Source organism: Cibotium barometz, chromosome 36, assembly GCF_041138505.1.
Source record: "Cibotium barometz isolate CiBa-2024 chromosome 36, ASM4113850v1, whole genome shotgun sequence".
NCBI classification, from domain to species: domain Eukaryota; kingdom Viridiplantae; phylum Streptophyta; class Polypodiopsida; order Cyatheales; family Cibotiaceae; genus Cibotium; species Cibotium barometz.
The window spans coordinates 24,611,381-24,626,275 of NC_141081.1; the positions used below are offsets into that span (position 1 = coordinate 24,611,381).

Sequence of the window (14,895 nt, forward strand, 5' to 3'; positions counted from 1 at the left end):
CTGTCTTGGAATGACAATAGTAAACACATGAGAATATAGTATTCGCACCTGTTTTACAACCCAACATACACTTTAAGGTTTTTAGATCGCCACCCCAAGTGCCATTCAATGTTAAAGCGGCCTATTCCGGGAACATCAAGCTTTTGACCATTGACCTGACAAGAGACGACATGTTGAATGCCAGACCGTTCAAAATACCACCTCAAGGTATCATGGTTCTCTTTTGGGAGGACCCATGCTGCTTGCCACCAGATGTTCTTCTCTGATTGAATGCCGTAGTAGTCTTGCTTATGCCCTTGACCCCTATTGTTGCTGTCTTCAGTTGCATCCAACTCTTGGGTCTCTAAAGGCTTTCCTCTAAGTGCTCGGCTCATCAAGGTTAAACTAACACGCTCCAGTCTTTGACCTTTAACCACTTGACATTCATCCAGCTTCAAGACAAACACGGCATTTCCACCTGTCTCTTCAAGTGTGAGGCCATAGTACTGAATCATTTCTTTTTGTAGCACTTCCATGTCAATGTAGACATTGTTATATGCATTGTATTCAAAGGGTTTGATTGTTGGCATTGGCATAATATCCTCCACCCACTTGTACCCACCCTCGAACATGGATGCAATATCACCATTAGCACACTTCTTTGCCATCTGTAAGCTATAAAGTGTTGGAAGCAAGGATTGCATAACTCCCTTTGCTCGCAACCCTAAAGTGATTGACCTGTACATTACTCTGTAACCTTTCTGGCTAATACCTGCTGAGTCACATATATCAAGCATCTCTTTGGGTGTGAGAATTTCTTTGATTTCCTTGAAGAAATATTGACGAAGGGTCTCCCGCAGCTTATCATTACCAGAACCTGTTATCATTTCCATGATATCCTTCTCCTGAAGGACATGCTGAAGAAGGGAGGCATTAACATTGTCCTCAGCGTTGTTACATCCTAGTATAGCTGTTGCACAAGCCCTACAATCGCAAGAGTCACCCATGAGAGATGCTTTATTCATTAATTGCTTCTCAAAGCTGCTATAATTCCTACAAAATTTTTTACCTGGTTGTTTGTTTACGCCTCTTGCATGCGGCTGCTGTCTTAGAAAGTAACCCAACAGCTTTACGTTTTCTTTGCCTTGCGTGATATCCAATGGGAAGGTGAGTGAAATGGTGAACACGATGCCGAAGATTACGAGTGGAGTGTTGAAGATGAACATAATTATCGGTAAATTGATTTATTGTGCGCACACGATCCGCTAGATTATTCTTCTGCACCTCAAGCTCCTCTGAGAGCTCTTTAATCCTCTGCATCAAACTATTGATCTGCTTAGTCGATGCCGCTTGAAGCTGGTCGAAGGCAAATTGTGTTTGCCTCTTTTCAGCTGCCTCATCTAGCCACAACATGTGTAATCTCCTACAATAGCCAAGAAGCCCATTGAAACCATCACCAACAAACTTAAGAAAACTTGTAATGCTTTTGAATGGTGGAGGGGCACTAGATATTGGATCTGGTGGATAAAGATTTCCATCAATCCAAAGATCAATGGCCTTTGCTCCTTGCATTCGAAGCTGATCGTATGAAATATTGGGTGCAACATGCCTACTGCATAGGGTTGCGTATTCTGTCTCCAAATCAACCTGAAGGCGGATCTTAGAAGGCTTATTGGTGATGTCTTGTAGTGCCATCTACAAGAAAGTAGGCTTGTAAGCTTGGGTTGAATAGGAGTGGAAGGAGCAGGATATGGTATCAAAAAATAATGGGAAGAATGGAGATGAGGGTTGCTTCTCTAGAGCTGCATTGTGGATAGAGAAAGAAGCCAGAAAGGGAGCCAAAGAAACATAGAGAGGGTTGGCAATGGTGAGACGAAAATGCAAAGGAGACAATGCATCATGGGAATCTTCTTTAGTGCAAGCTATGGCTGCTAAGCAATATAGAGAGAGAATACATCATGAAAAGGTTCTTCTGTTTGGCTACTAGTGTGGGTTTGGAGAGAGAACCAAGTATTGTAGAAAGAATGCTCCTGGTAAGCTTCTTCCTTGCAAGCCATGGCTACTACTGTGGGTTTGGAGAGAGAAGGCTCATTTAGGAGTACAGACCTGCTAGCTATGGAGAGAGGACCAAGTACTGTAGAGAGAATGCTCATGGTAAGCTTCTTCCGTGCAAGCCATGGCTACTACTGTGGGTTTGGAGAGAGAAGGCTCATTTAGGAGTACAGATATGCTAGCTATGGCTTCTGGAGTAGAGAAAGACGCTTTTTTCCATGGAGAAGGAGTGCAGAGCGTTTTAGAGAGAAGATTTAGAGAGAGAAAGAGATCTGGTGTACACACAAAAAAGGGGAGAAGAAAGTGACGAATTTTTGGAATGTTTGGAGTTCGAAAAGGTTGCTGCAGGCTATGATAACTGACTGACAGCCCATTACAAAGCTTTAAAGTCACCTAGGTGGCCAGATCTAAGAATATCTTCTTTTTTTTAATTTTTTTTATTTTTGTGAAAAATCAAATATATGCTTTTAGGACTAGGCCTCTAGGCTTGGTCAAAGATGGATTAGCATTTTAAGCATTTCACTAAACGTCCAAATTAAAGGGCCCAAGAAGACTCCATTGAGTTCCTAATGAATGGCCAGGCGTTCATAATAGATACAAAATAGGAAAAGGGACTACAAAATACAATGCATGGAAAGGCTCAAAAAATGGCAAAAGGAGCCAAGGATAAAGCCTGAGGACTGAAGCATGTGAAGAGGAGTGATCATCCACGTGAAGTGCTCACCTCGTGGTCGTGGGTAGCTTGTGTCAAAGGAACATGAAGCTCATCCTCCCCTTCAGTGTTAGGGGCATGCTGCACCTCCTCTTGTGGGCTATCTTGTTGACTCATTTCCCACTCGGTGAAGGGATCGACCTTCTTTTTCATGTTCTTGCAAAGCATTCGAAAGTTTGCACTCACAAAGACAAGGTCATTGGGTCGTTCGACCCCAAGTCGATTCCTCTTCTTAGAGACAATGTGGGCATAGGTGCTCCAAAGTTGCTCCAAGAAAGAGGAGCTGATGGCCTGGCTAAGAATGCGCATGGCCAACTGCTGCTGTGGCTCGGGTCCATTTAAACCAAAGTCCTCCCACCATAGAGCAACACCAACCCTCTTGCGGTCCTCCTGTGCATCAGGACAACCAAAGGACCCTTGGAAGGTCCTATACTTGGAAAGCTGGTCTGTGATCTTGCGCCTAGCCGATGGATCAAGCATAAGACGATCCAAGATGATCTTCCATCCAACGCTTACCTCTAGGTCGCTCACCTGCTTGTTGCCTTGAAATTTCGGATCTAGCACATAAGCTACTGCATGCAATGGAGAGTGGTAGGAATTCCATCTTGTCACACACAAGTCATGGATTTCGTCATACTTCTCTTGGTTGGACACTAGGTCTTTGAACTTCTCTACCATGCGATTCATGGCCTTGTACACCTTGCTATTGCAAGGTTGCATGGCTTCCAAAATCCTCAAGATGTGGTCTATGGGCTTCATCATAGCATCAATGGTCTTCACATTCTCCCACCAAAATGCATCTTCTGCCCGCAACCTACAGTCCCTGCTAGTGTTTGTGCGAGACTCTTGCATGTCGGTGAACTCATCGCCAAGGAAGAGCCCCCTCAATATACTACATTCCCTCAACCGGCCCAACATGAGAAAGTAGAAGGCGAAATGGGTGTTAGAATATTTGAGGAGAGAGAAAGAAAGAAAGAAAGAAAGTTATATTAAACGTTTTCAAAATACCCATAGGGCCTATGAGACCAACACCAAATTTACATCATAGTCCATGTTGTATCTCGTCATGGAACAAAAGCTAAGAAAAAAAAGAAATATCAACTGATACATCATCATCATGTGGTACAATCATCCACCCGGCCGGGGTGGGTAGAGGGCCATCTAGGATATCTAGCATGGGTGATGCAAAGAGATCAGATAGCTGTGATACGTCCATGGAGTCGGGGGGATCTGATTCGAATCGATGTAGTGTATCCCGTATCTGCAATTGACGAGTCGAAGGTGGGCGTCTCGGGGGAGGTGGGCGTTTGGCCCACTGCAAAGTGTCAGCTCTAGCTAAGGTGACTCCTCGTGGGAGGGTAAGACCAGGGGGAGCTCGAACTAGAAACTTTGTGGTGAGATCTATCCTGTCATCGTCCTCAACGTGTCACTGGAAGAAACTGGTGCTGGGCTGTTGGAGGTCCAGAGGGTGCTTGTGATCGAAGCTTTGTGAGGAGGGACTCTCTATGTCTGTGGAGCTCAAGTAAAAAAAGCCCAAGGCAGTGCTAGTCAGGGTAATCAATGATCCAAGACAATGGACCAAATCCCTCTCTGAAAGTGCACTGAAACCTGCCCCGTATCTCATAAATAGACCGGGCAATGACAGATGTAGTGCTTCTCGGTTCTCTTGGAGAACTCATCCATTCCTCTCCCATTGCTGCTTGATGTTCTCGGCCGCTCTCGGCCGCTTGCTCTACTATGCGCTTCTCCTTGTCAAGCAAGGTAGTTGGCAAGCTCTCGGATGAGGGGTGGGTATAGATTGTGCCATACTCCCCAATCTTCTTGACCATGGCCTTGAAGTATTCTGGCCTAACAAGAAAAGCATAGATGGTAGACCTAATGAGTCTACACTCTTGATAGAATTGTCAAACTTGAAAGCAATGAACGTGGATGGGTCATGAGTCATGACAGTTACCTCGCCGATTGAAATGCCGTGGTCGTGATAGAAGTAGGGAGCCACCGCCATGTCCACCTCCTCCTTCAAGATGAGGTTCCAGTTCTCCCCCAAGTGTTCATTGTCATCGTGGGCACATGGATTGAGAGGCGGTGGAGATGGAAGGTGTTGGTGTGGTGGACGAGGGTACATGTCATTATTGCGGGATCAACAATCACTCGTGGTATCCTCCTTGCCGCTTCGACTGCCTCACAGACCGCGAGTTTGTCTTGAAGCTCGCGTCTCTTTTCCGCTGTGACATTGGGGCAAAAACGCACCTCGTGTCCACCCTCATGCAAGAGGTGGGCTCGCACTTTGTCAGTGCCACCCGTTCGCGTATATGGGCAAAGTTTGCATGCCCATGGCCGCGAACCACCTCTATGAGTGGATGTGGTATAGTTGACCTCCTTCCACCATGTCCATCTCGTCGTCCTTCAATGGGAAGCACTAGTGGAACGTGAGGAGGATGCCATGGACCTTGGAGAGGGTGAAAGTGGAAGAGGGTGCTTGAGTCTTGAATCTTTAGAAGATGAGAGGAGGTTGGAAGTGGAAGAGGGTGCTTGAGGCTTGAGCCTTGAGAAGATGAGAGCCTAGACTCTAGAGGGAATGTTGGAAGTTGGAAGTTGGAGAGGGAGTGGGTGATTGAGCCTCGAGAAGTTGGAAGTTGGAGAGGGAGTGGGTGCCTTGAGAAGTTGGAAGTTGGAGAGCGAGTGGGAGCCTCGTGTGTGTGCTATGCACGAGGGAGTGGGTGCCTTTTGTAGAATAAGAGAGGGGGGGGAAGGATTTGAATTTTGAGTGTGTGTGTGTAGGATAGAGAGACGGCCAGGTGACCGTTGGGTGGGCAACGGTCACTGGCCGTCCCCTGCCCGCTGTCCCCCACAACATCTCTTTCATGGGCATCCCAGGACGGCCGTCCCTTGTGGGAGACGGTCCCAACGGGGATGCCCGCCCATCCCCACTCACTCCCGCCACGGACGGGACCGGGAACGCATCCGGCCCGTCGCTAGGGGACGTCCTGTCCGTTCCTTGTGACTATGGGGCTATCTCATAGTACATTGGGCATCTGAACAAGTAGTGATTCCTTGACTGGACCTCTCCAGTTGAGCATGGTCTGTATATCTGAACCTCCCATGGGATAGGCTTAAACCATCCTGTCTCTATCTTGAGCCGGTTTGAGGAAACCCTAATCTGGCTGACAGCAATCCAACTTCTCAATGAAGCCATCATCTGTGACCGGTAAGAAGTGCTTATGGTAGAGAGCCGGCTTCGTAGGAAGAATGGGGTTCTTTGCCATGTGATTGTCTTGGAGGAGATGCTTGGGAGATCAAGGGATAGTTCACACAGTCACCTACAAGGCTTGCCTTGCTTTTGACATGGATGTTTGCATGGGGTTCTACATTGACACTGCTGCTTTTGTTGTCCACTTGTGTGTCACTATTCATGTAGCCATCCCATTTTCCATTGAATCTACAACTATATTTGGGACCTGTGATCAAAGCTGTAGGGTTATGAGCTGCTCACAGTGCACACGGGCTCCCCTCAGCTTGGATGGACCATCCATGTTTAGTAAATCAATTTTTTGGTACATGGTTATGCAATTTTCAGTATATGTGGCAAACTATTGGCCAGTGTTGGAACTAAGTGTTCACTAGGAGTACTTTTTGGTCATCACAATGTATGCCATGTGGCACTCAGGGATTTATCCCATATGCTCAGCTCTTGTACTTTCCCCTTATATATTCAAGGGGTCACATCAATCAAATGTGTCCCGCACAACCTCACATGAAGAAAGCAGAAAGGAAAGTGATGATTTTTATTGGTGCATACTTGCTTCCCGGTCCTCTCTACCAAGGATGGTACCCCTCCATGCACATGTAGCAGCCCGTTTCCCAAGCGACATGCCCGCGTGAAGATTTTTTTAAAAAACCCAAAAGCCATGTGCTTTTTTTAAAATTAAAATGTTCACAAAGGCTTTTAAGCCGCCTTAGCCTACCATTAAGGCTTCACACCAGTCCTACAATAAAATTATTAAAAAGAAAGAAAGAAAAAACAGCCGACGACTATAGCCCGCCTCCCCTCTGTCTACCGGCCAGTGCACGCATTCACGTAAAAAAGAAGAAGAAGAAGGATTCTTCTTGTGCAAATCAGCCCGCAGTCGCCCCTCTCTCCACCCCCCCTCCCCCCCTCCCCCCTATTTTTACCTCTGTCCCCTACTTGCAGCCATGGGGCCCCTCTTCTCACTGACTCCTTCATGGCCTCTTTGGGTTCCGCACAACACCAAATCAGCAAACAGCAACCACATATATCAGGTGTGATCTTTCTTATCATTTGGGCTTCAAACCAATTATAATATGTGGCGTATATAGATATCTAAGACCTATCACTTCATAGTTTTCCGGGCACATCACATTTCTGGGGCTAATGTTACCTTTTATGGGTACAAAGCCACTCATAGCGTTACTTGGACACATCTCACCACCCCCAACATACGAGACTGACCTAATTAATTGCAAACTACCAAACAATCAACGAAGGGTTACTCATGATATGATACGCAAATTGGTTAGTGACATCGAGATGTCACGAACTTTGTGCACGTGCGTTTGTAACCCTGCCTCTCATATGTTCACGCAGTGGCTACGGGAACCTCCATAATTTCAAAAATATCAAAAGTTAAAAGATCCAGAACTGCCACACGGTATGAAATTTAGGCAGCCTGTGAAAAGAAAATTTCGAATGTGAAGTGCGGGGGACCTTATGCTACAAAGGTTCAACGTTTTTATTTTAACCATAAGCATATCTTCGCCACACCTTATTAATTACAGATCCTTGCTTGCAGCTATAGCTATAACCTTTTGGGAAATTGGGACGTAGCAGCGTTACAATTTATTCGCCATGCAATGCAAGCTTCAGAGCAGGACGTAGGTGGCACCTCGAGCCATGAGCCAATTCACTTTCTCTGCATCCGTCACATTCTGCATCTGCGAGAACAACTCAGCTGCATCAAAGCAACAAGTGAGCATCCACCAGTGGCCCTGGGAGGCATCTTCAGTGTAGACGACTCCTGTTGGCTTCATCACGCTATCACATTTGTTCGAACCAGCATCGCCCAAGAGCGATCGGCGTCTGCCATTGAACCAGAACGCTCCGGTGAACTGGCTGCCAACTAAGCAGAAGTTGCCAGATCCCGTTCCACCTCTGTAGAAGCGGCTCGCGACGCTGCTTGATGCACTCGTGACCAGCACAGAACCCCCGCTGCTGGCACTCACTGCGCAGCACACCTGAGCAGCGACGCCGTTGAACGAGTACCCACCACCACTGCATGCAAAGGTGCTTGTGTAGAATATAATGTCAACTGCCCCGACGAGGCTCGTGAGCTGCAGCAGAAGAAGTCGTCGGAATCAACATACCCTAACCTTGTGCTTCCTGCACTTCCCTGGTTGCTTCTTGTCTGATTCGGCGGCTTGCTCCTCCAAGTCTAGCTGTCTGGCAGCAGTTGAAGGGGCGGACACCCATTTGACAGTGAGTTTGGTTGCCAAGTCGGAATCAACATACCCTAACCTTGTGCTTCCTGCACTTCCTTGGTTGCTTCTTGTCTGATTCGGGCTTGCTCCTCCAAGTCCAGTTGTCTGGCAGTCTTTTGCCCTAGCATGTCAGACTTCTTTTGCATAGACTTGGTTTTATGATATTTACTTTAGGTGTTGTTTCCATTTGCTGGATGTGAACCATATTTATGGCTGTGGTAGTCTCTCCATCCACCCAGAGCTCTATGAAGAAACGCAACTACAGCTCTATGAAGAAACACAACACACGGGATGTTGGATGTATTCGAAACAAGGGGCCTCTGCGAGGCAAGATGTGTTGAGCGGCATGATGTAACTGGTGGCATACAGCAAATCTGCATTGGAGAGGAGGTGACATTGACTATCAGAGCAAGAGCAGAGGTGATGTGTGATTTGTGATCGTCCTCAAGTTGAAGTAGTGAATTTGGAGTCGATCAAGTGAAGGCGGCCCACTAAGGCAAGAGTTTCACATTGAGCATAAGCCACAAGAGTTTGATCGGGACAGCAACAACCAAGGATGTAGAGAGAGAGAGAGAGAGAGAGAGAGAGAGAGCCAAGGAATTGATGAGTTCTTGTCATGAAGACACGTGGACACTAGAAGAAGACGTCACCACCCACGCGGCTGTTGTTCAAGTGCTGTTGTTCATTGCACCACACACACTTATAAGGGCACTAGGTTGTCGTTGGTTTGTTCATGTCATGCACCTGTTGTTCATCTTTTACAAGGGTGCGGCTTGCTTTTATGCAGAGAGCAGAGAGAGAGGGAAAAGGGGGGGTGGTGGTGTTGTGCTCTTATGATTCCTTTTAGAAGGTTGCTTTGAGAAGGTCCGAGGGTGGGGCCCTGTGCGGGTTCCGGTATTCAAACCCGCAACGTGGTGGAATTTGGACGACTTTGGAAGGTTGCGCTGGCCAGCAAGTCGTGCTCAGGACCCACTGTTGGGTATTCCATTGCGGCTAGTTTGGTACTTTCTGCCTTTGCGTCCTTCACAAGAAGTTTTGGGCATTTTCCCATGTGGCAAAGAGACCCACTTTCCCTTATGTTTCCCTATAGTGTGTCAACATCATGAGCTTCTGGAGACGAGACTCCGCATACCTAGCTAGGTGTGGTGGGGGGGGCAGGGGGCTGCCACCCCCCCTCTAGGGCCGGCAGCCCTCTGCCCCCCCCACCGCACCTAGCTAGGTATGCTCCCCCTCGCCTGCAGAAGCTCATGATGTTGTCGTAATCCTCCATGTGGGAATCGTAGTTGGAAAATGTCAAACTTCTTGCGCTTTAAGGCACCTTAGCAAGGGGGGGCCAGCAGCCCCCTGTGCCCCACCGCACCTAGCTAGGTATGCTCCGCCACTCCTACAGAAGCTCATGATGTTGTTGTAATCCTCCATGTGGGAATCATAGTGGGAAAATGTCTAAAACTTCTTGTGTCTTAAGCCACCTTAGCAAGGCCATGTGATGCAAAAGAAGGGGGGGTCTGATAAGGCAGAGCAGTCACGAGGGGTTCTCTGATAGTGATCAGGCTGCAAGTCTCTGCCAATAAATGGTCATCTCGATTTGATTTTATGCTTTCATTGTTTGGTCGTGCAAGGTATGGTCCTACTAAGATAGTTATTTCTCAACATAACACCCATTATAAATTGGCAAAAAGGGTTAAAGTGGTTTACTAGTACCACAGGGTAAAACAAAATTTTATGCTTTCAAGGACAACCTCATTCAGTTCAATAGACAAAAAAGTACCTCATTCAGTTCTTCCAAGTTTTTTAATTGTTTTGTCCCTTGTCATGTGGAATCGTGCATGTATATATAACATAGTCTAAGGCTTTAATTCATGACTTGGAGGGAAACAAGTTATATTCATGAATTAAAGCCTAGACTATATTATATATACGTGCATGTATATATAACATAGCCTAGGCTGTAATTCATGACTTGGAAGGGAAACAAGTTATATTCATGAATTAAAGCCTAGACTATGTTATATGAACATGCATGTTATATATACATGTATATAGGTGGGTAGATAGATGGGTAGGTAGATAGATTGATAGATAGGTGGGTAGATAGGTAGTGGTCACAATTTATTCATTTTTGGATAACTTTTATCAATGCTGCATGATGTTGATGTGAGTTTGTTTAATTGTAGCAGCAAGTGAATGTGTCGGTGAAAAGAAATGGTCTAGATAGATGGATGGATGGATGGATGGGTGGCTGGGTGGCTGGGTAGATGGATGGATAGATCAATGGATAGATTGATGGAAAGATACATAAAGTGATGGATGGATAGGTAGATAGATTGATAGATAGGTGGGTAGGTAGGTAGATAGATAGGTAGGTAGGTAGTGTGGCGATTGATGATGAGCTGGATGGACTTTGGAGTCTAGTGTGACTTTGGATGAGCTGGCTGACATTGGACAGCTTTGGATTATGCAAGTTTGTGACTGTGGACGACTCAGACTCTAGAATTGAGGACTCATTATTCAAGCTTTTCTAGGAGTGTAAGTCGTCCAAAACGTGCACGTGCTGAGACAAACAACGAAAATGAAGGCGGGGACGGTTCAATGAAGAACAGGTCCTACTCGGATGAGCACTTAAACCCCTGCAAAACGAATGTAATCCGCAACTCGTGCCTTGCGTGCACAACTCTCTTCTCCTCTCGGTGAGTCAGTGGCCCATCTTAAAACAAACTACAGTACTTTAGTTTGACCACCTCTTCTTGATCGGCGCATTGAGTGTCTAGTATCTGTCTGACTCGTTTTGCTTGCCTTACAGGGACCTTTCTGACTTCTGACAATGGCGAACATCAACGGAAAGGGCATCCAAGAAATTTGCATGACATGTAAGATCAGCTATCTTGTCATCCCAGATTGTAGTAGACAAGAATCTAGCAATGCGCTCACTATAGCATGGTACAGACTCTATATTAAATAAAGTTGCATCTGGGAGGTCATTGTCTACCCCCTTTGGTGCTTCACAATAGAAATTTTGCTCAAATGGTCCTGAGTAGACCCTTCCTTTACCACTACCATGAAGTCAAATTCTAAAAGAATGATTTGCCAATAGATAATGGCAAAACTTCTTTACAACATAGATCATTGTCAACCCTTCTTGCTTTGTTGTGGTGTAATTATTTTCAACCACATTCAAATGTTAGCTTGCATCTAAAATTGGGAAATCCATTTTATGATCACGAGGTTGTGTGAGGTTGCAAAATTGGATGCATTGATGTGAACATAGAATTCGTTTCACAGAAGTGACCATGCAGTATCAGTTAGCCAAATACGACTCTCGTTCATGAATCATAAGCACACCAATGCCGCTACTAACCAAACATTTTGCAAATTCTATCACAACCTACCATCTTTGCGAATTCTATCACAACCTACCATGATAGGGCATAAAATAAGGACCTCCCATCCCCTACACATTCCACAAGACAATCCTCATGCATCTTGTGGGAGAAAAAAGAGGCTGTGAAACAACAATGTGTGTAATCTTTGAGGTTGTCTTGGACAAAGAGTAATCCATGTCTAAGCATCCTTGAGAAGGTGACAACATCTCAACAGATAGAGACCATCCAACCAAAGCCCATGTCCCTCTAGCACCAAGAAAATCCTCTACCTCATACAAAGTGGCCCCATGTACATTTACATAGAAAGAGGGCCCATGAGTATCCACAACCTTGTGAACAAGATATGGCACTCTCTATCACTATATATAGAAGGGACCATGACTTTAGCTGAGTGAATGGAATAACTTGAAACGTTGCTCGGTTCATGGGAGAACTACAAATCTTGGGTATAAAGGTGCATACAAGGCCACCAATTGCCGTTGCACAACACTCTACAATATATTCCCTTTCTTGAGAAATGTTGGCTTGAAATACTCACGTGAGCTTCAACAACCAAATCTTGGTACTCATCTGAGTTAGCAACTAAGCGTAAAACCTCGCCTGTCCCTAGGTAGTAAAGTCTCCTTAATATCAATTAACACCTTTAGCAGGCATCCAAGAAATTTGCATGACATGTAAGATCAGCTATCTTGTCATCCCAGATTGTAGTAGATAAGAATCTAGCAATGCGCTCACTATACATGGTACAGACTCTATATTAAATAAAGTTGCATCCGGGAGGTCATTGTCTACCCCCTTTGGTGCTTCACAATAGAAATTTTGCTCAAATGGTCCTGAGTAGACCCTTTCTTTACCACTACCATGAAGTCAAATTCTAAAAGAATGATTTGCCAATAGATAATGGCAAAACTTCTTTACAACATAGATCATTGTCAGCCCTTCTTGCTTTGTTGTGGTGTAATTATTTTAAACCACATTCAAATGTTAGCTTGCATCTAAAATTGGGAAATCCATTTTATGATCACGAGGTTGTGTGAGGTTGCAAAATTGGATGCATTGATGTGAACATAGAATTCCTTATTCCAATTTAGAGATTTCAATATTGGTGCAATGACTAAGGCTTTTTTTTGCTTTTCAAAAGCTGTGTCACATTCCTCAGTCCATTCAAATACTACCAGCAAAGTGTATAATGGTCGTGCGATTGTTGCAGCAGCGTACGAACTATATACAAGAGAACTTTTGGGCAGCGCCCGGCCTTACGGCCATATTGGGCATTATACCCCAACACTAAGAGCTTATCAAATCTCCTCCTTGATTTTTTGACCAAAATTATCATTGTACATGTAAGGTTGTAGTTTTTGTGGCTTTGCATCCTCCCTCATTGCTATGGTGTGTTGACAAATGGCAAGATCCACACCCTTGAGATCCTTATAGCTCTACACAAAAACATCTTTATACTCCTTCAAGGTGGAAATCTATAGCATTTATTCCTCTTTTGTCAAATCCATAGCAATGTACACAGGACAAGGTTTCTATCCTGGTTCTGCTAGATCAACCTTTTTTGCATCCTCCAGACCGTAGGATTCTCCCACTATAGTTGGTTTCACCCTTTGAGGTACTTGAAGAATAATTTTCCTATCCTCAATGGTATATTTCTTGAAGTTTGATGGGATGCTGATTACATCACCTTCCCCACTATTGTCCTTGGATTTTGTCCACTATTTTAGTGACTTCTCAAGGCTTTGTTTACAGTCCTTGAATATGGCATTTTGCTCAATTTTTGCTATTTTTGGGTTTTTGATTGTTTGTTTTATTTTTGCAGGCTTCCCCCTTGACAACATTGTCTCTGCTAGGGATTGAGTTGACTAGATTCTTCCCTGCTTTGATTTCATTTTAGCCCTGCTTATGTTTGACTGCCTTGTGTTTATGGATTGGAGAGTTGTTGTCCCCAATGTTTGTAGTTCTTAATGCAGTTTGTAGCACCCACAAGCATTAGAAACTCGGTATACCCATTAAGTATCAACTGTTGTCTACATCATCCCGGAACACGCTTGTTTCTTTTTTTTAATCCTCTTATTGTTTTGTCCTCATTGACTTTATCTCGGCAAGTGAAAGTCCTAATTCTATCGGCTCTCTTTCTTGTAGCAAAAGGTGTACTTTTTCAAGCGTGGATTTAGGCTCAATCTCTTTGTCATCTTTACTTCATATTAAGTCTCACCCTGACCTTGAATAAATTATCCCTTTGAATTATCCCTTTGTTGGATCATGGATCACTATTTAAAAACTAAGGCATGAAACATTATTGGTTTGTCCCATCTTTAAAAAAAACAAATTGGGAAGGGTACACTCCCCAAAATTTTATTTGGCACCAAGTGAGGATACCCTAGTGGAGTTTGAACTCGGGGGCCTCTAGGTGGAGTTTGAACTCGGGGGCCTCTAGGTGGAGTTTGAACTCAGGGGCCTCTAGGTGTTGAGCCAACCCAATTGACCAATCGGGCTACGAGCTTATCAATGTCCGTCTTTATCTAATAAGCTATTAATTGTATAATACCACCTATAAACAAAGAGTAAACGATATGCGAGTGCATATATGTGTGTGTGTGTGTATGCGAGTGCATATATGTGTGTGTGTGTGTATTGTGTATGTACATATATATATATACACACACACACTTACACTTGAGAGAGAGAAGTATGCATGTGTGTGTGTGTGTATTGTGTATTACATATATATACACACACACTTACACTTGAGAGAGAGAAGTATGCATGTGTGTGTATTGTGTATGTATATATATATATATATACACACACACACTTACACTTGAGAGAGAGAAGTATGCATGTGTGTATTGTGTATGTACATATATATATATATACACACACACTTACACTTGAGAGAGAGAAGTATGCATGTGTGTGTGTATATTGTGTGTGTATATATATATATATATATACACACACACACACACTTACACTAGAGAGAGAAGTATGCATGTATATAAATATCTATCTATATCTTTATTTCAAAAGGGATTCCAATTGGAGGGGTGACACATAGTAGTATTTCCTAGCTTTGGTCTCTGGAGGGGTGACACATAGTAGCATTTCCTAAGTTTGGTCTCTGGAGGGGTGACACATGGTAGCATTTCCTAGCTCTGGTCTAAAGGGGCCTAAAAAACTGAAGGGGCCTCAAAACTGATAATATGCTTGTTAGAGACAGGTATGCCAACTCGTGTATATATATATATAGAGAGAGAGAGAGAGACCTGTTGG

The 14,895-nt window shown here is 44.5% G+C and overlaps 1 protein-coding gene across 1 annotated transcript; it reads right to left on the minus strand.

Annotated features, from left to right (window-relative positions):
* Window positions 1–2,734: 2,734 nt before the first annotated feature.
* LOC147617671 (uncharacterized) lies at window positions 2,735–3,595 on the minus strand. The gene is made up of 2 exons (XM_086775492.1): window positions 2,930–3,595; window positions 2,735–2,884 (listed from the first exon to the last, which is right to left on the minus strand). Exons 1-2 carry the CDS (start codon window positions 3,593–3,595, stop codon window positions 2,735–2,737), a joined length of 816 nt encoding a protein of 271 aa, XP_086631618.1.
* Window positions 3,596–14,895: the final 11,300 nt, after the last annotated feature.

Excerpts from the sequence above, each read along its gene's own strand:
- LOC147617671 (XM_086775492.1), bottom strand. The coding sequence starts at position 3,595 with ATGCAAGAGTCTCGCACAAACACTAGCAGGGACTGTAGGTTGCGGGCA. Across the intron at positions 2,885-2,929 it reads GACCCAATGACCTTGTCTTT|GTCGATCCCTTCACCGAGTG; the intron begins GTGAGTGCAAAC and ends ATGAAAAAGAAG.